Below are 22,142 nucleotides of genomic sequence, written 5' to 3'. Positions count from 1 at the left end.
AACCTCCTGAGAGTTGCAAGGTGGCGTAGGTGGAAAGTGAGCTTCAAACCTTCCTTGCAGCTGACATAGAAACGTATAAATGGCCACTCTCTGCTCATGAAGGACACACATCGAAAATTTGTTTGGTGAATGGACTCAATCTCCCGACCCCACCCCCCTGGTCCCCATAGGCCAAAAGGGGGAGATGACTCCTAGAGAGGTAGATCGGGTTGGAACAGGAGTAGGGAAGCCAGGCATGTGACTGAATCTGCCCAAACTCTACAGGCTCTAAGAAGGCACTTGCCTGTCAAGCACTCACTCAGTTTCCACCAAATCGCAATCGACGTCCCCACTTCTTCCCACCGCACTAGAGGATGCAAACCTCTACGGGTCTTACTATATCGCTCCCCCTTGAACTCTCCACCCCCACAATACCAGCAGATACAGTGCTCTTGAGCTCTGTCCAGACAGAAAAGTGCTTTCATCTCTCACACTTCTCCTGTTGGAGCAGACTGGCCTGTAGTGTTATTCAAGATTTCTCCCAAAAGACAAGATTTTCCAGGAGGATAATATGGGTTATGAAATGTCAGCCGCAACTTGCACTTCCTAACATGCAAGTGACTGTTCCCTAGCCCTATTGGCCTAGGACAGGAAGTATTCTGGTTTCTACACATCCTCCTCTCCTACCATTTTCCATACCTAGGGCCTCTTTACAAGTTGGGTGGTGCAGCTAAAATCGGGTGCATTGCCGCACCACCCAACTATGGTTGTGGCAGTTGGGTGGAGGAAAAACCTCCAGCAAAATGCTGGAGCTAATTCTGCCAACTTACTGCCAGAAAATGGCAATTTTGGCAGAATTACAGCTGGTGGTAATTCTCCCGAAATCCCCATGGAGTCCTATGGACTCCATAAATGTGGACTAACACCGCCCTACCGCCACTTGTAATCTGGCAGTAATTCCGCGAGCCCAATTGTCGGTAACAGTAAATCCATTTGGAGGTATCTCAATGGATTTACCACAAAAGATCGCATCTAGAGGGTTGTAGATACAGCTTTGCCACATCTGGCATAGGTATAAAATACAGAATCTGAAAATACAGAGGTAGGTGAGCGGGGACTGCAGAGGTGTCCTCTGCATACAAGAAACAATGCAAGGGACAAAAAAAGAAAAAAAGACAAAAAAAGCTTAATTTGCAAAATGCGACAGAGTGGGCCTCGGTGTTTTGCAATACCAGCTTTTTGTTTACGTTCTTTTAATGTACATCCGTCTCCACTACCTGCTGTGAATTTTAAATATGGTTCAGCTCTAGAGTGGTGCTAAAAGCAATTTGGTTAGCCAAAGCAGAGCTATTTGCTCTGGGATTTGAAATTTTTCTATCCTCATCATCTCCTAGCTTAGCGACCAAATGGCAGTTCATTATTAATCAATGAATTCGACCATCTCTATGGGAAGACTAGTGTTTCTAAGGCTGATAAAATGATACAACAGCCTATGACTAAAACTGGTTCACATGTTGCAAAATAAATGCATAACTGGAGCCAGAGCAATCTACCTTCCAAGTAACTCTAGCAAGCTGGAATACTAGAGGCTTTAGTCACTTGCTGAATAATCGAGAGAACAAATTAGAGCAATATGATATCGTTATTTTGCAAGAAACGTGGCTAATGGTAGCCCCAGTGTGGCATGATTATGACGTTTTACTACATCTAGCCAATCAAGCAAACAGCGGTAGGTCTATGTCTGGGTTGCTGGTTGACACAAAAAAATCTCTGATATTGTATTTGAACCATGGGTGACTCCCAACATATTCTTGCAGCTAGTAAAAATGTAAATTGGTTATATATATTTTACTCTGATAAATACATATTGGAATCCGGCTGGCATCTCCGACGATCCATTTATTGAAGAGATTATGACACTATTGGACTTGATTAGTTTCACCCCACAAATATCACATACTATATTGGCGGATGACTTACATTTACATTGTTTGGATGAGCTGGTACCCCTGAGTGACTTGAGAATAATGAAATTGAATAAAATGATGATTACAAGGAACATGTTCATGGTGAATGGTGCTCTAGAGGGAGATATCCTCCCACAAAAAACATAAAAGAGAGGAGTTTTGAGTGCAATAATTTATTACATCTATGTAGATGCAGCACTGTTTTTTTATGCAACTGATTTCCACGTAATAAATACAAAGGAAAGTGACCATAATGTATCAGCTTTGACATGGATGATGACCGAAAAATTGAAAAATTGCCCTCAAGGTAAGTTTCAAGGTATATTAACTATAAACAGTGGTAAAAATAGATTCTGATGGACAGAAAATTCATTAGAGAAATTACATGATTCACTGATAATTTATAGTAATAAGCGCATGCATCATTTGGAGAAAGGACATTTTGAATTTGGAGACTTATTATACTTTTCTGAAATGTTACGAACAAAAAAGACAAAAGGAACTTTAAAACTATCCATTTATTTGATTCAGTAGTTAAAGACAGAAAAGCACTTTGTCGTCACGAAAGAAAATGTGCTATGTTATTACCTTTAGAGATTAGATGGGCTGCACTAAAATCTATTAAGACGTGATATCGAAATTGGACTCGTACGCGTAAAGCAATCTTAGTCCAAAAAGATGGTGAATCAATGTTAAGGGGGATGCAGGATAAAAACTCTGCCCAAATTTGGGCCCTCATTAATCAAGTAAGTGCTGATCCACAATTACCCACGCAAATACATGGTGTTTCAGAACAACAGTAGATAATGCATTTCTCTAAATTAAATGCATTACCAGAAAGTACAACAATGGTCCAAAATTTTGTTAAATTTGACCGTTTCGATTTACAATTTTCTATTAATGACATCCTGTATTATATCAATAAAGTGAGCCACTCGAAAGCCCCCGGCCCAGATGGTCTTTCTAACTATATGTTCAAACAACATCCTGATGGTTGGGCATCCATTCTTTTTACATTGTTTACATATATTGTTAGAAAACAGCAAAGTCCAAGATCATGGTGTCATTCTATAGTTATTTCTGTTTTTAAGAAGGGTGATCGGCAAGATCCATCTAACTATAGGCCGATCGCCCTTCTCGATGCCTCGGGCTAAACCTTTGCAGGAATATTACTGAGGGATTTGAATGAATGGACCCTGATGCTAATATTCGAGACCCATTCCAAATAGGGTTTGTAGCCAGGGTGGGCGCGGCTATAAACATAACTACCATTAATGCGGTAAAGGCACATTCTATTTCTCAGAAGCAGCCACTATTTCTCGCATTTGTTGATTTTCGAAGTGTTTTTGATTCTATTGATAGACTATTGCTGAAAGGAAAATTGATAGAACGTCATTGCCCCCCTCACTATTGACACTATTGACTCTGATTGATTTATTGCACTCAAATACCTCCATGCAAGTAAGGATGACGTTAGATGGTCTTTTAACAGCGTCTTTCCAAACATATCATGGTCTTAAGCAGGGATGAATATTGACAGCTATCCTTTTTTAATATTTTTATATTTGATATGAAGGATGTACTTTTACCCATTTAACCTAATGCTCCGAAGCTAGGATCTAAGCAAATCTCGTATTTATTGTACGTTGACGATCTTGTCCTTCTATCTAGAACACAAATTGGTCTAGAGGTTGTTGGATGGTCTGAGCTATTTTGCAAAAAAGAATCACATGATTATACATTTGGATAAAAACCAAATTATGGAATGCGTAAAACCAACTGCTGGCAAAACACAATCTTTTTCATGGCAATTATGCTCTAAGTAATCCAACAATGCAAGTACCTAGGTGTTATCATAAACAATGTACCTAATGATAAATTGTTCTTGATTACTATTGAATCCAAATTAGCTTCATTAAGCTAATAAGCCAAAGTAATAATATATAAATATAGAAATTTCACATGTAGTTCTGTTTTGACATACTACAACCAAAAAGCAGTGCCAATTTTATTATACGGTGCTGAGACGAAACAAATTCGAGACCAGTCCTTCTGGGGCAAGATTGAAGGCAAATTTTGGAGAAATTTACTTAGCCTACCAAAATGTACTCCTATGGCGATTATTCGATTTGACCTGGGTACACTTTCTCTTTTTGTAATATGTCTCTGGAAGTTATGCTCTTTTTTTATAAAGCGCCTACTTGCTAGTAAATCTAACAACATTTTATATATTTTAGCAACTTATCTTTTAACATGAAAGCATGAATACCCATTAAATTGGAGAAATTATATTTTAAATACTCTAGCTGATGCTGATGTTTCAATTGCACTCCTAGTGCAGAATCCATTCCGAGCCCAAACCAAGCTGTATCAATATGACTGGATACGTACTCAGAATAAGTGCAAGACATATGTGGACTTTGACCTAATATTATTTGGCCACAAAAAATATTGTCATAAGGCAGAATACTTTAAGAGATATGCATCTCCTCAATTTAGAAACCAGTATTTGAGGTTCAGGCCAAATCTGTGGCCCACGAGTGATATACTGGCTAGACGTGGGATCATTGCAAAGAGTGCAAATGTATGCCGGTTCTGCAAAAAGGATATTCAAAAAGAAACTTTACAGCATCACCTAGTTGTATGTCCAAGCTTGATACAAAAACACTATAGGTATTTTAAATGGTTGTTCGATGATTATTATTTTTTTTTTTATTGTTTTGGCTGAATGAACAACCTTTCAATTTATGAAAATTCCATCAATGCAATTATAATCAAATATATAAAACAAAAGTGTTCGATGATTATAACATTATGTTGACTAGTGAAGTATGGATGAGCATATTTGACCCAAATAAGGAGACAGAATAGCAACAATACAATTTCTGGAGTCTCTTAATTTAGTAGAAACCAATATGTAACAAAGAAGCTGTTAAGGTAGTTACATCTTACAAATCTAAAAATATGAGTTAAAAACCACATGACAAGTATATGCTAGTGGAACAAATAATTCTAATATACAAGCTGTGTGTGACACTATCCTACATAATGGAATTTTAGACTTTTAGAATTGTTTTCCTTTCTTTTAAAATTTCTAGAATGTTCTGATATTTTAGCATACTATTTGATAGAATAATGGTTTTCATATGATTAGTGTGTGTATAATGTAAATGTATATTATGAATATCGCTTTTTACCACATTTATTAACATTATTTTGATCATAAGTGTTGTGTGAAAAATGGAACTATATGTATGTACAAAATTTAAATTGAAAGGTTGAATTTCAGCCCAAAAAAAAATTCGAAACATTTCTCAGTAGGTATTTCCTATAGGAACAAACAATCTTCACCTCTCACTTATACTACCACTGTCCTCCGATAGTCAAACATATGGTGCTTAGTCCAATATTTCATCAGGAATGCTGTCATGCAAAGGTTCATTCCACTCTCTTTTGCAATCTGCACTCCATGTTTGCCTCTCTGAGTTGATACATTACAGACAAATGAGAAGACAAAGTATTCTGCAGGAGCTGAGCAACAAGATACTTTACAGAGGGAGCCGAATAGCTTTTTTTCAGCCGAAATGTGTCTGAATAGTTACTTGAAGCCGAAGTTCAATACAGCCCTACTTTTCATGGAAAGAGGTACAGCAGTGCCAGGACTGTGTCCCAGTCAGGGACTGTGTTGTAGTATTACACGCGACTATCTTCCCAGACGATTTGCTGCTCTTGGGGTACCCTCATCCCCATGGAACACACTCCTGATATCCCCCCAAAGATCAAACAACATTTCCAGAAATGTTTCAAGACTGAACCTTTCTCCTCTTGAACTACTCTGGGAACACAAGTACAGGATATGGGATACCAATGTGCTTATAGCTACCAGGAAAGCCATTAACACGCTCTGGGGTATACTGGCCAATGCACAAATGCAAAGAAATACATTTGGAAAATATGAGGCATTGAAAAATCTGCATAGTTCTTGAATTTCAGCCTCAAACATTTCTGCATTTCAGTATAAATTGTCTCCGTCATGGCCGGGTTTCACGGGTGCATGGCAGTCTACAACCAATCTGATGGCGTGACTGTTTCTAAGGTGCAAGACCTTTTCAGCATTGTGCGTGTGCACTTGCATTGCATAAGAGAAGAGCATGTGGAAGGAAATTCACATGGAACATATATAAAAAGATTTGCCTCTTCGTCAAAGCATAAGAAAACTGTGGACACCTTGTATGCCCGGCCTAAAGGTGTGTACACATCGTGACTGCATTGCAGCCAATTTAAATGGGTTTCGTAGAGCATGTCCACTTTGTTTTGCAAACTTTGATGTTGCATGGATAGTTTTCTGCAGGACTTGCAAGCATTTCTTCTAGACAGCAACATTTTCCAGAACCCAGGGCAAGGCACAGGATTCTACACATCCCACACCTGCAGATATGTGTCGGTAGCATGGAGCATAGTTTAATACCCAGGAGCTCTATCTTAGTGCTGAGAAAGTTGCATAGTTAACGTGTTCCAGAAATATTTATAGTTCAATGTTTATTGTAGATGCAAATGCTATTTACAGCAGCCTCCCTGTAGTAACTGTGTTAGGAGCTACATCATACAGTGTGCACTTGCCAACCTTTACAGTGCTTCAAACCCACACCACGTATATGGTAGTACTATGTGACTTAGACTAAAACAGGATTTGTGTTTTTACATGTATATATAAAGACGTTACTCATGATGCAGCCTGCCTAATACTTGAAGTGAGTGTTAAGGTTGGATTACAGTGGTATGGTGTCAGTGTTTATACTTCAGCTTTTCATGGTTCATTTTTTAGTGATGTACAAATGGTATTTGCACCTTAATTATGTAATTCCCACTCTTTGTAGATGTTAAAACCTTTATGAGATGAGCCTGGTATAAGCCATACGACCTGCGTTTCATCCATTTAGCTGTTTTACATCTTGTGTACATTGTCTATGCATATGAAAATTAACATCAAAGTTAGTCTTGACTTTGAGGACAATTGCAAAAGATTTAGTAGTGTACAAGCACTTAATGTACATTTCATACATGTACATGTAGGATTTGTGTAGAATATGACCATTAATGTTGCGCATGTTTGTAGCCCTTCTATACCTAAGCAACTGGGTGGCATAGTATATGTTGTAAGTGCGTGTGTTGTAAGAGCGTGTCCTAAGCATGCATTGTGTAAGGTGTATGAGTGTTTGGTGTCTAAGAGTCTGGCATATACAAGTTTATAGTTGGTACTGGTACTCAATTTGCATTGTCCAATCGTTTCATTTACATATGAAAAGAGTGTGTGTGGTAAGTGCATGTGTGATAAATGTGTGTCTGTGTGTGTCGTAAGAGCATGTGTCGTAAGGATGTGTGGTGTAGGAGCGTGTGTCATAAGTGGGTGTGTTCTATATGTGATTGCCATAAGTGTGGTGTAAGGCATATGAGTGTTAAGTGTAAGTAAGTGTCTGGCAGGTGATGGTCACATGTTTATACACCTCCTATACGTCTGAAAACTCACATTGAAATCAAGTTTGACCCTTGACATCTGTTTTTATCCACAATTATAATAATTGGTTATTTGTAACACGCTTAATACCCAGAGGTTTCTAAGCGTGAACCCGGGGATCAAACCTGTGGTGCTGTGAATCATCTTGCTAGAGGTTTCTAAGCGCGGACCCGGGGATCGAACCTGTGTTGCTCCGCATCATCTTGCTAGAGGTTTCTAAGTGCGGACCCGGGGATCGAACCTGTGTTGTTCCGCATCATCTTGCTAGAGGCTTCTAAGCGCGGACCCGGGGATCGAACCTGTGTTGCTCCGCATCATCTTGCTTCCAAGACAAGCATGTTGCCCCTATGCTCTCCTCCCGAGACGAGGAGAATAGATAGAAGGATAAAGAGGATGGACACAAAGAAGGCATATAAGAGCTGTCCAGTTTGTACATCTACACAATTTACATCCACTGAAAACCGACATAAAAGTCAGCCTTGGCTTTATGAGCTTTCAGCTATTAATGTACATGTACGAAATGTACATCTCCCACACGTTTGTGTACAAAATATACATTCACTCTGCTCATGTATTATACACCTCCTATACGTATAAAAACCTCACATTATAGTGACCTCTAACTTTCTTGTGTATTGTCAATACCTCTAAGAGGTGCACAAGACTTTTACATTGCCTACATGTACACAATTTACATCTCCTTTACATCTTATGTCCCGGAAGAAAGCTCAGCGGCAGCCTGCGGGTCTTGGAAGCAAGACGACTCGAAGCAACACAGGTTCGATTCCCGGTCCACGCTTAGAAATAAATACGTAACTAAGACAAAAAAAAAGCACAATTAGCAACTAAGAAAAACAAAAATTCTTGTAACAGCGCCTCTCGTGCTGTGTGAGCCTTTATAAAATAAAAAATATACATAGAAAAACTGACATCAGTCAGTCCTAACTTTGATGTGAGTTTTCGTATGTTTGGTAGCCATAATTTACATACCTCCACATACGTGTACAGTTTGTAGAAAAGATGCACTTTCATTCTGTGCATGACCCATATATAGGTAAATATTAAAATGTGAACATCTCGAAATTGGCCAGTTTGGTTTTCAAACTGTTTCTCAGTGCACCAATTCATTGGAAGAGCTGGGTGCATGCAAACAATCTGGAAAACCAAAGTGGCACATTTTGAAATATTTGGGCCATGTTAATAGCGATTCAAAGAGCAAAGAAAACAACATTTTTTTAAAAATATGAAGCCATCCATGAAAGATTCTGAAATGCCATGCAGGGGCGGCCAGCTTGTTACTTCCCTGTGGAGTGTCTTCAGATTGTTTAATAGAAGCGTTCAAGGGTTCTTTATAAAAGTTATTTCCTGAAACCCCATAGAAAATGTTTTTTAACCTTAACTATTCCATGTGCTCGTGGGATGGCATGATATATGGGTATATTCCTCTTTTGCTTTGCTTAGCTCCTCTTGCTGTAAACCCCTCTCCCTACCTTTCCTCTCCTCTCTCTTTACCATCCTTTCCTCTCCTTTCTCTATAACTGTTCTACGTCTCCTTTTTATAGTCTCTTCCTCTCTACCCTCTTCTTTATGCGCAATCCCTCCCTCTGCTCCCTCCCCAGACTCCTTCCCTCGCTTCACTCTGCACACTCCTTCATTCTCAAATCTCTTTGTAAGACTTCCCTCTGCCACATTTAATAATTCTTCCCACTTCTCTCTTTGATGCCTTCTCTCTCCTTTCTTTATAACTGTTGTATTTCTCCTATTTTTGTCTCTTCTCTCTTTATTTGCCAGCCCTTTCTCATTGCTTTTTGTTTTTTTACTGTCTATATGCTTCCCCCTCTCATCTCTCTGAATTTGCCTCTTCTCGCCCATCTTTCCTGCCCTCACTTTATGCTCCATCCCTCTCTGTCCTCTCTCTATCTATTTGCTCCGTCCCTCTCTGTCCTCTCTCTATCTCTATGCTCCGTCCCTCTCTGTCCTCTCTCTATCTCCATGCTCCTTCCCTCGCACCACCCCCTGTTATTCTCAGATCTCTGTGTAGTCTTCCATCTCTGCTCTTTTTGTGCATCTTCTCCCCACCTCTCTTCATTCGACGTCCTTGTCTTCTATGTTCACCCTCATCTTCCCATTCCTTTACACTCCGTCTCTCTGCTGCCTCTTTGTATTCATTCCCTGTTTCTTCACTTCACACATCTTCCATGCCTTTTCCTCGCTCCCTTTACACTCCCAACCTCTCTCACTACTTTTAGGCTTACACACTCACAGACAGAGGGATGACCCTAAAAAGCTAACGTTTAAAACAAAGATCTGCCCAATATCAGTCTCGTTTCCACTTTGGGGGTCCATAAACCACACATTATAAAATCTCTTTAATCCCACACTCAAAGGTTTTCTTTTGTATTCAAAAGCGTTTTTTTAAATTTTGTATACAGAGCTATTATGTTATGGTTCTTTCTCTATATGTCTCTGCGCCCCAACTTATTTACATTGTTTCTCATGCGTCCCAGGCGCCTCACAATGGCTATCCATGTGCCCAAGCTCTCAACACTGCCTGTTGATGGGCCCCAAACTCCCCAAAGTGTGTGCCCACGTGCCCCAGACTCCCTGCACTGTCTGCCCAGGTGCCCCAAGCTCCTCACATTGACTGTCCATGTGCCAAAGCTCCTCACACTGTTCATCCATGTGCCCCATGCCCCAGACACAGTAAGTGTACCTCAAGATTCTCACACTATCTGTCCATGTGCCCCAAGCTCCTAACACCATCTAGCCATGTTTCCCAACCTCATCACACTGTCTAGCCATGTTCCCCAAGTTCATCACAGTGCCTATCCATGCACCCCAACTCCCTCACGCAACCTACCAATGTGCCCCAAGCCCTTCACACCAACTGTCCATGTGCCTCAAGCTCCTCACACTGTCCATTCATGTGCCCCAAGCTCCTCACACTGTCCATTCATGTGCCCAAGCTCCTCACACTGTCCATTCATGTGCCCCAAGCTCCTCACACTGTCCATTCATGTGCCCCAAGCTATTCACACCGGCTGTCCATGTGCCCCAAGCTCCTCACACTGTCCATTCATGTACCCCAAGCACCTCACACTGTCCATTCATGTACCCCAAGTGCCTCACACTGTCCATCCATGTGCCCAAGCTCCTCACACTGTCTATTCATGTGTCCCAAGTTCCTCACACTGTCCATCCATGTGCCCATGCTCCTCACACTGTCAATTCATGTGCTACAAGCTCCTCACACTCTCCATTCATGTACCCCAGGCTCCTCACACTCTCCATTCATGTGCCCCAAGTTATGTTATGTTATGTTACTTTGCGCTTATATAGCGCTTTATATACCATTGGTATGGTCTGAAGGCGCTGGTAGGTTGAACGCCCTCGGAAACCGAAGTTCAGGTCAATAGAGGGAATAGAGAGATTCAAGGTGCATGTGAGCACCGGATATGTGTGCAGCTGGTGCGGTGTTAGGGTAATAGCTGCTTCTTAGCGGTAGGTGTGGTGGTGGAGAGGTCAGGAGTATGTGTTAGTTCTGGCAGGATTTATCCAGATCGAATGTGGCTGCGTTAGGCCTGAAGAGAGCGCCTGGCTGGGGGTGGGTAACCAGCAGTGTTTATTTAGAGTGATGGGCAGTATGATGTAGAATGTTGGTATGAGAACAGTTATACCGAATGGTGTCATAGTATCTCTGTGTTCTAATTGAGTGATGGTGTAAGGAGAGAGTAAGCATGGTGGTGTGCTATGATGTGATATAAGCTTTCTGAACATTCTCTGCATTTCAGACCATACTATATATGTCACGCATTTCTATCACCTTCGTGCACCCCAGATGGCTCCATACCCTCGGCTCGCTCGAGCAACGTATAACATTTCTTCTATCCATATAGACTCGATCCATATTCTTCATTCATTCTGTCTGTGTTATGTATTCAGCATCTCTACGCTCATCACCTCTATGCACTCAACCCCTCCTACGCACTCAATCCACTCCCCCGCACTCGATCCACTCCCCTGTACTCAATCCACTCCCCTGTACTCAATCCACTCACCCGCACTCAATCCTCTCTCCGCACTCATCGGCTTTGTGTACTCATCGGCTTTATGCACACTTGATTTCACTCATTCAACACCAATAAGGTAATTCGCTGATATGCAGTAATCCTGTTCTATATATTCATCTGCTCTCTACAATCATACGCCCCATACACTCACCCGCCCCATACACTCATCAGTTCTATACACTCATTTGTCCTATACATTCGCCAGGGCTGTACATTTGTCTGCACCAGTGATCAGCACATTCTCTGCATTTCTGTATTCATCCGCTCTCCACACTCCTGTGCTCTGCATACTCATCCGCTCTATATACTCATCTGTTCCATACGTTAATACGGTTTACTCTCTACCGTTCTGCCCGTTCCTCAGTTTTGCGCGCTCCTGTGTTTTACTCGATTCTCTGTTATTTACGCACTCATCTGTTCTACACGCTCGTCTGTTCTATACACCCAACCATTCTACACACTTATCCACTTATTTTGATCGTCTATTCTATACCCTCATCCGATCTGTTCACTCATTTGATTTATATACTCGTTTGAACTGTATAGTTATCTGTTCTTCCACTCATGCATTCTTCCATTCAGCGCATTAATCTGTTCCACAGGCTTCATCAGTTTTATCTATTGCATCCACGCAATTCACTTGAGTCACTCCTTGTGCATTAAGTCCATTTCACAGAGTTTTAAATCTCTTTACTGTTTCCGTATGGTTATTCTTATTAACCAATTCCCCACTTTTTCTCGTTTAATTCTGTTTGTCCTTCTAGCTTTTATTATGGGTTATTGGCTGTCCATTTCTTGCATCAGGTAGTTTATTGGATTGGTGTCATTGAGATGCTGTTGGTCTATTGGGTTAGTTTGATAGGGGTTGGTTTTAGGGGAAGAGCCAGGTTTTCAGCAGTTTGCAGAAAGACATTAAATCCTCAGTTAGGCGGATGTGGGGTAGGAGTGAGTTCCACAGCATGGGGGCCAAGGCTGAGAATGACGATCCGCCTAACCTGACTGAGTTTGTTTTAGGAATGACTAGAAGACCAGCTGAGCTTGGTCTTAGAGTGCGTGGGGGGTGATAGGGTTTTAGCTTAGGGTTTTAGCTTGTCTTGAAGATATTGAGGTCCGGTTTTATGACAGACGTAACTAGGATTAACTAAATCTACACCATCATTCAGGCATGGATGGCCCTTCGTGGCCTCTGCCTGAATGATAGGACAGATTCTTCTAGTTGGTTCACAGACTAACATACAGAAACTCAACCCTAAATTCTGTAGCATTTGCATGGACGGGAATAACATACCCATTGACAAAGATGTAAAAACCCCAGGTTTCTATTTCGATACAAACTCTAAATTTACCAAACAAGTAAATATGACTGCCTCAGCCACCGCCTACACAGGGAAGCTGATCAGGGCATGTAGACAACTGTTATCATCCAACAGTTGCCTTACATTAGCCATAGCACTTCTACAAGCCAAACTCCACTAATGTAACGGTCTATACCTAGGGGCCAACAAGGCCACCCAGAATAAAATACTGAAAAACAATGCTCTGAGAGCTGCCTGAAACATACCCAGAAGAGCACATATCAACAACCAGAAAACTATGCAAATCGCTCTCCATACAAGATAAAATTAACCTGAAAACACTCTGCCTCACCTACAAAGCACTGAACCATAGAGCCCCACCCTACTTGACTGACACATTCACCAAAGTAGCCATACTGCCCCTTGTGGACCTATCGGAGGCCTTTGATTTGGTCGACCACAAGATACTCTGCAACCATCTTGCTTCAGATACCCACTTCTCGAGCTCAGCTATTAAATGGATTCAATCATTCCTTGACAATAGGACCATGAGGGTCTTCTCAAGCAGCAGCCAATCCCATTCCCATCACCTGTGGCATACCACAAGGCTCATGTGTCCTACACACATCCACTCCACCCCTAATACTAACCTCTCCTGCTCTACTCTTGCTTGCATTACTCAAATGCCATGTACACCTTGTTCTCCATGCATTAAGCATCACTCTGATCTGCACTATGCAACCTTTTGTATTGTATCTCATTTGCATATGTAATATATGACGTATATACCATGTAATGATCCGTTTTTGTAACCAATCTCCTAGCACCCAGATACCTATGGGTCAGGTGCCCTCTACAAATAAAAATAAACAAACAGACACTAGTTGCACTGTGTCCAGGTTAAATTATACTCGACCCAATTAGAACTAGTAATTGGACATACCCACCTTCCGGATCTCACTCATCCGAAACTAGCAAGGCAAAAACAATCGGACACTGCAATTTACAGTTAGTCCTGTTTCCAGAGAGCAGGTACAACTTGGCATAGACCACCAACATTATGGCCTGGGAGTGGGAGATATCTGGACAAAGACAGACCAGTGTGGTCAGTCATGTTAAAGCGACAGATTTATTTAAACTAATCAGGCAAATCTAAGAACACTGCCTCTGTGCCCTTACCTTAACCACATGATGGTCTTTATGCCTAGGTAGGTGGCCCAACAGCAGCCTTCAAACAGATTCAGCAGTTGCTGCAGAAGCAAAATGAGCTTCAGACTGGCAACAGGACAAGATCGGATTTGCTCTGTCTTTCCAAGTCACCAATACAGAGAGAAAAGCAGCAGCGGGCATGCAGTTTAGCCTCAGACCGTCAATTCATGTACCCCAAACTCCTCACACTGTCCATTCATGTACCCCAAGCACCTCACACTGTCCATTCATGTACCTCAAGTGTCTCACGCTGTCTATTCATGTGCCCCAAGCTCCTCACACTGTCCATTCATGTGCCCCCAAGCTCCTCACACTGTCCATTCATGTGTCCCAAGTGCCTCACACTGTCCATTCATGTACCGTAAGTGCCTCACACTGTCCATTCATGTACCCCAAATGCCTCACACTGTCCATTCATGTGTTCCAAGCGCCTCACACTGTCCATTCATGTACCGTAAGTGCTTCACACTGTCCATTCATGTACCCCAAATGCCTCACACTGTCCATTCATGTGCCTCATTCATGTGCCCCAAGCAATTCACACTGTCCATTCATGTGCCCCAAGCTTGCTAAATGGAATAAAAACAGCTTTACTAATAAGCCTTCCCTTCTTCTTCCGAGTGCTAGAAAGGGGAGTGGGAGCCATCATTCTTGCCCCCTGCCCCATGAGTGAGTAGTCAAATTCATCGCACTCTTCCCAGCATAAGTCACCTCACTCTCCTGACCCCAGAACAGAGCAGTCCAATCCATATTGCTCTCCCCAGCGTGAACCATCCTGCTCTCTCCGACACCGTGAGAGAGGAGTCAAATCCTTCTTACTCTATCCAGAGTAAGACATCCCACTTTCCTGATCCTGGGAGGGAGTAGTCAAACCCACCCTATTCTATCCCACATAGGCTATCCCGCTCTCCTGATCATGGGACAGACTGATCAGATCCTTCCTACTCTCCCCATCATAAGACATTATACTGTTCTGACTCTGGAGTAATCAAAGGCGCCCTCGTATCTCTTGCCCGCGGGAGAGCAGTGGAGGCCATTTTACTCCTCTCAATTGCCCTCCAATACTCGAATGCCCACTTCTCGCTGCACCTTTGTGCAATATATTGGCTACTTTTACCCCAATGAGCATGAGATGCAATGCAGAAACATAAACTGTTTTCAAGTTCTGTAATTCAACTTGGCACAGAAGCATGTTTACTAATGGTTTCTGGTCATTAGGATGTACACAGTATACACTCTCACCCCATCGCACCCTTCCTCTGCTCCCCAAGCAGTGAAGGGTCCTCCTTGGCAAACCCATCTGGACCTGCTCAGAACTTCACTGGGTGGAAACATCACTTCCTGGAAATTAAATGCCAGATGTATCCGGGTTCAATGTCCGGGCTAATAGGAAACCTTTCAGCTGGGCATAATTAGGAAATTGGACCATGGAGGAGACATCTAGTGAAAATTGTAACACCCTAGTCCCTCAAAACAGGGAAAAGGGGGTGCTTGATCAATGCAAAACAAGATCTGACTGCTTGGTTTTAAAAAAAAAAATCTATTTTATTGTCTTGTAAAATTCCAAATCACAAACATGTTGTTCCAAATCACATATTCATTCTCTAAAAATGAATTATGTAAGAGTCCCAATCTTTTTAATATTAAAATAGCATTTCGTTACTGTCTCGTTTGTCAGCCATTAGGAACATTTCTTTTCTGTCTCGCCTTGAGCAAAGCATTGGTGTGTCTGCTAGCTATTAGGAACATTTCTTTGCTGTCTCGTCTTGAGCAAAGCTGTGGTGTGTTTGTCAGCCATTAGGAACATTTCATGCATGCATGCATAATGGGGCCGTAAGGGATTCCTTAGTTGCACATTTGAGAGATGGGTGAGATTAATGCCAGAAGCAAGGAAGGGGGGGATTTCAAAACATGGGGCGAGCTTCTGTTTATATAAGAGCGCCCCCGCCAGCGGTGTGATCCAATTGCCACTTTACAATAGCCACTATATGGAGTTGGATTTCAAATTTAGAAAAAAGAGCGACTCTGCGTACTGCTCTCCCACTTGGGAGCATAACAAATTAACTAGATGTACAATACAACCGAAATACCTAGTAAAATGCCCATCTCGCCATCATGGAGATCAGTTTTTGCGTTTATGGCTAAATGCATTAAAGACCCAAGAGATGCGCTGGCTAAGAAAAGAAGCCGACCCCAAAGCCAATCTCTGCAGATATTGTAAAAAGGAAATAGAGTCACTGTACCATTTAACCGTAACATGTAGCGCATTAACGGCCCAAGGACATGTCATTTGGGATTTTCATTTCCATTAAATGGAAACTTTGACGAATGGTGGACTCGTGTGATGTCAGCTTACAACACGAAGATAACCTGTGCAATTGTTGACTTTATGGATGAAATTCTGAAAGAAACCTAGAAAGGGTGGTACCTAAGGAACCATAATGTTCTACAAAGCAAATGACACGCTTTTTTTCTTTTTTTTCTCTTTGTCTCTTTTTTATTAGGAGATATAATAGAAGTAACATTGTGATAAAAGTTTGTATAAACTAAAAATTGCAATAAAAAAAATAAAAAACAAATATCCACTATGCATGCTTTTGTTTTCTCTTTGTATTTATACATTTGTCAGTGTGTATTTCGCTATTTCTCATTTTTCTATTGTTTGTGATGTCCACTGTTTTGCTTGTATCAACATCAGATCATGTATGCTGTGTAGTTCAGGCTTCAATATCCAGCCAGGATCCATATTTTGGAACGTGACATGACTTTAGACACCTGACGTCAGCGTGTGACATCACATTAGGAATGTAACGTCAACCGGTGACATCAGTCAGGACATGGTGTGCTCCTTCTACCGTCCCCCCACCCCCTGACCAGTCCCAACTTGTCCCTCGCTCTCCTCTTTCCTTACCTCCAAAATCCTCATCCCAAACCCCAGGGCACATGACCCGAAACTACCTCAGTGCATGTCGATAGGTCTAGAGATGCCGGTCTTCGCCTCCTCGATATCCAGACGATCACCCATTGCTCTTCCACTTTGCCAGGATTCTCATCTTCACCCTTGGCCTAAGCAGGCTGGAATGTTGCCCCGTCCTCCCCCAAGGGACTCCCTCTTTATTCCTTTTTCTGACTCAACAGATGACTTAACTTTGCTACTCGCACCCTCATCAACCACTCGCAATCTCCACTCAGCCTTGTACAGCCTCCAAGTCCAAGAATCTCTATCTGATCAGCACCTGTCCACAACCTGGCCAACTCCACCACTTGTAACTCACCTCCCCGTACTCTGCTCTCCTCGGCCACTCTGGTCTCCACCATCTCTCTGCTTCCTCTTGCTTTCGTTCCTCAACCTTCTCACTCCCCACCACCGAAACCCAATTCCCCATGACATCAAGTCCATGCCCGGCTTATCATTGATATTGATATTGATATTTTATTTATATCGCGCTCGTACAAAAGGGTTTCAGAGCGGGACAAGGCAAGGGAGGGGAACAACGATCTTACTAGGCCCAGTGACATTGAGTACGTGCAAGTGCATGGGAAAGGGAAAAGGGGAAAGTGCAAGGAAGTGGGGAGAAGTGGAAAGTGCTGAGCAGAGGAGAACAGATAAATAATAATAAATAAAAATAAATAAATAATAACGGCAATACACGGCGGTAGTGCAACCAGCAGGTGGCCAGTGCCAGGCTTCAAATCTGCCCTAAGGGGTCCCTCTCACTTAGAGGAGCAGCCGTGTGGCAACTGGTACCCACCCCCCACTGAACATGGATGCATGCACTGTTTATGATCATCCTCTATTACATGTATACCCTCTAGACTGTCAATATCCTCCTCTCCCCGTCCTACTCTCATCTTGCCAGTGCTGGCCCCTGTCCTGTCCTGATGCCTCCCTACTACGCCCGGGTATTGAGTCTCCCGCTGCTACTGAGCGTGCCTTTATAAGTCACCTACGCATAGGTGTGGCCAGTCCCCTACGCATGGCCGTGGCCAGTCCCCTGTGCATCGGCGTGTCCAGTCCCATATGCCTGGGCGTGTCCTGTCCCCTATGCATGGGCATGTCCAGTCCCCTGTGCATGGGTGTGTCCAGTCCCCTATGCCTGGGCGTGTCCAGTCCCCTACGCCTGGGCGTGTCCAGTCCCCTACGCCTGGGCGTGCCCAGTCCCCTATGCATGGGCATGTCCAGTCCCCTGTGCATGGGCGTGGCCAGTCCCCTACGCATGGGCGTGCCCAGTCCCCTATGCCTGGGCGTGCCCAGTCCCCTACACATGGGCGTGTCCAGTCCCCTATGCATGGGCATGTCCAGTCCCCTGTGCATGGGCGTGCCCAGTCCCCTACACATGGGCCTGCCCAGTCCCCAATGCATGGGCGTGTCCAGTCCCCTACGACTGGGCATGCCCAGTCCCCTATGCATGGGCATGTCCAATCCCCTGTGCATGGGCGTGTCCAGTCCCCTATGCCTGGGCGTGCCCAGTCCCCTATGCATGGGCATGTCCAGTCCCCTGTGCATGGGCGTGTCCGGTCCCCTATGCCTGGGTGTGCCCAGTCCCCTATGCATGGGCATGTCCAGTCCCCTGTGCATGGGCGTGCCCAGTCCCCTACACATGGGCCTGCCCAGTCCCCAATGCATGGGCGTGTCCAGTCTCCTACGCATGGTCGTGTCCAGTCCCCTATGCCTGGGCGTGCCCAGTCCCCTATGCATGGGCATGTCCAGTCCCCTGCGCATGGGCGCGCCCAGTCCCCTATGCATGGGCGTGCCCAGTCCCCTATGCATGGGCGTGTCCAGTCTCCTACGCATGGGCGTGTCCAGTCTCCTATGCATGGGCGTGCCCAGTCCCCTACGCATGGGCGTGCCCAGTCCCCTATGCATGGGCGTGTCCAGCCCCCTGTGCATGGGCATGTCCAGTCCCCTGTGCATGGGCATGTCCAGTCCCCTACGCATGGGTGTGTCCAGTCCCCTATGCATGGGCGTGTCCAGTCTCCTATGCATGGGCGTGCCCAGTCCCCTACGCATGGGTGTGTCCAGTCCCCTATGCATGGGCGTGTCCAGTCTCCTATGCATGGGCGTGGCCAGTCCCCTACGCATGGGCGTGGCCCAGCCAGCCATACGTGCTCATTCAAAGAGCTTTGTTTCAAACCTTTCCTTCCTTTCCCAATAAATACAAAATAACAGCCAAAATGAAACTTGGTGATAATTCATGAACGTATAATTAATGTGCAACAAAAGTGTATCAACCCTTTGCTAATGATGAACCAATTAGTAATGCATACCTTATTCAGAATGATTGCATAATGTGCACAAGGCTACTGGCACTGGGCTCATTCTGCAGGAGTGTTACAGAGGGACTGCCACTTCGCTGTCTCTACTCTAAGCTGTTGAGACGGTTCTATGTGAAAAGACCTCTTTTTAAAGCTCTCACGCGAAAAAGACCGATTTACAATGACCGATTTTCCTTTGATCGTAAAACCAGCATTCTAAAGGTCTTTTTCTCATGAGAGATTTAAAATGTTTTTTTTAAATGTTTAATATTCTGGGGGTTTCCCCCCTGACAACCCCATTGTTCCTCCCCGCCCCCCACCCACACCCTCTCCCACGGGATTTTGTTGAAATCAGGTGTTTTGCCCCCTGAACCCTCATCTCTCAGCCCCCGCCCCCTCGCTCCCCACCCAAGACTGCCCCTACCCGAGACTACCCCATCCCAAAACACAGCCAGACACACAACACACACATGCACGCACACTCACCCGTTCTCCCTGTCCTGCGCTTCCAGGTCCCGCTGAGCCTGTCAGCTCCTGAGCGCACTCGTGTGCGGAAAGGGGCATGACAGTTCGATTTAGAAAGATCACTCTGTCCATTCTGGAAAAAAAGGTCATTTGACCTACAACGGTCGAGACCGCCCCCAACCCCCCCCGCCCCGATGACCCCTTCCACTGTGTCTGTTAAATCCTGTATAAGTCCCCACTGTGAAGTGTGTCAGTGACACCAATTGCCTGCTATACTGAGCTACAAATATTAGACATGGAAAGGGGATTACTGTGGCTCCCAAGAGTTTGGCCTCGATGCCGCCGGGCAGGAGTCCTTCTTCAACCCCCGGAAAATCCCTGGGAACATAATTTGCAAACCAGACCGAGACTAAGAGTTGAAACAAATGGCAACAATGCACCTGTGTGCAATAGATACTGACTCCTGGGCAAAGAGCACATAGTAAAATGGTAATTGACTTAAAAGGGAAGTCTGAGAAGGACAGGATATACATGAGAAGAGAGAAGGAGTGCGGCTTATGCCAGCAAATCCCTCACGAACATCAGCCCCAGGACTTACCTGACAAAGCACTGAGCGCGGCCAATAGACACAGGGAATGCATCTGCGGATCTCTGTCCACAGGCTGAGCGGACATCCAGAAGAGAGATCCAGTAGAGAGACCCAGTAGAGAGACCCAGTAGAGAGATCCAGTAGAGAGACCCAGTAGAGAGATCCGGTAGAGAGACCCAGTAGAGAGATCCAGAAGAGAGATCTTCAGGGTACGACTGGCCACCGGGACGGTCATAGACAGGAAGTCATATCACGCCAGGCAGGGGGAGATGAAGGACCCTCAGCGGACAAGCCGCGCCGCCTCCTGATAGGTCAGGATGTGATGTCATGGAAAATTGTCTGTTCATATCTGGAGTGGTCAGACCACCTTAGGTTAAAAAAATAGCAAACAGCAGAAGTAGACGTGGGGTTGAGCTTGAAGGAAGCCTTCCACCACAACAAAAAGAGCCTGCCAGGGTTAGGGTTACAAGTCATACTTTATTCCAGAATGGCTAAGCAGCCACAGCAGGCCTAGAGCTCCTTTAACCCCTTAAGTGCGAAGGACGAGTATGCTCGTCCTTTTTGCATAGACTTGCATAACAGCCTGGCAGATTGGCCAGTGCGCTGATAACATTGGGTTCAATGCTCAAAGGCCATCTAGATAGGGCAGCTTCTATCCTGAAAGGCCGAGGTGCGTACCGGTGAACCCGGAACTATATCTCCCCCCGATTCCCCATCTCAGAGAGAAATGCAAAATGAGGTCCCATTAGGTACTCAGGCCCTAAAGGCGGGCACATGTCCTTACCTCCTCTCACCATTCTCCATCCCTCACGGATGATTAATGCACCCCTCCTCCTGAATGAACACCTTCTACTATATACTTTAGGATGGAGGCAATGAGTACTGTCCGGTGCAGGAGGCTGCCAGGTGTGGACAGGGGTATGGAGACACCATGGGCAGTGATCCCAAATGTTCAGGTGCAGTAGATTGCACACATATGAGGGATGCCTCGGTGAGGTGCAAGTGTCAGCCACATGTTTCCTTGTTATCGCCGGCATGACCTCTCCCTCCCTTTCCCTCTCCCTCTCTCTGCACTTCTCTGCTCCCTTATCACTGTTCTCTCATTGGTCCTCTGCATGGATTATCTTGCTTTACTTTCTAAGTCCTTTCTGCCTTCTCCCCCCATTTAATGCTTATTCCTCATGCAGTCATTTCATTTTCGCTTGTTTCTAATTCTTCAAATTCTGCCCCTTGTCAACCTATCTTCCTCTTATTGTTTCTGTTTCTATGATATGATATCATATTTTATTAATATATTTATTTTTATTTATATCAATGTTTTCTTTTTATTTACAACAATTCTCCTCTCAGGCTCTCTCGCTGTAGCCATTGTACGTCTCTCATTGTCCTGGGCCTATCATCATGTATCGCTCGAATGCACTATTTTCACTCTTTTGTTGTTACCTTCACATGGCACTCCATTTTTCCACCACTGCCACATGGGCATAGAGGGTGGCTAAGGTTACCCTCCATTGGTATAAGGTGTTACCAATCACCATATTTGACTAATAAATGATATCCAATAATGTTAAAATAAAAGCATCCATTGTGTGATAGATAAAGCAGCGGCTGACATGGAGACTCTTACACTCTTGGCTGCTACTACTGAAGGATGCATAGTCTCCTTTAATGTGTTGATATGTGTTCTGAGGAGATTGTGTAAAGTAATAAAGATCAATGCCAGTGTTATTGCTGTTTGTACCAAATAGCTCTTAGTTCCTGATATCCATACATGCCGTGATCTAATCATGGTGTACT

General features: G+C 44.0%; 1 protein-coding gene across 1 annotated transcript in view; it reads right to left on the bottom strand.

The window, feature by feature from the left end:
• LOC138520681 (natural cytotoxicity triggering receptor 3-like) overlaps positions 1-20,504 on the bottom strand; it is a 79,638-nt gene extending 59,134 nt beyond the window's left edge. The window contains exon 1 of the mRNA XM_069632953.1: positions 20,355-20,504. Coding sequence (XP_069489054.1) covers positions 20,355-20,430 — 76 coding nt within the window. The 5' untranslated portion in view covers positions 20,431-20,504. The remainder of the gene's footprint in view (positions 1-20,354) is intronic.
• Positions 20,505-22,142: the final 1,638 nt, after the last annotated feature.

This window comes from Ambystoma mexicanum, chromosome 13 (genome assembly GCF_040938575.1).
Source record: "Ambystoma mexicanum isolate Mex_15411 chromosome 13, UKY_AmexF1_1, whole genome shotgun sequence".
Taxonomy (NCBI): Eukaryota; Metazoa; Chordata; class Amphibia; order Caudata; family Ambystomatidae; genus Ambystoma; species Ambystoma mexicanum.
This window is presented reverse-complemented; position numbering and strand designations above follow the sequence as displayed.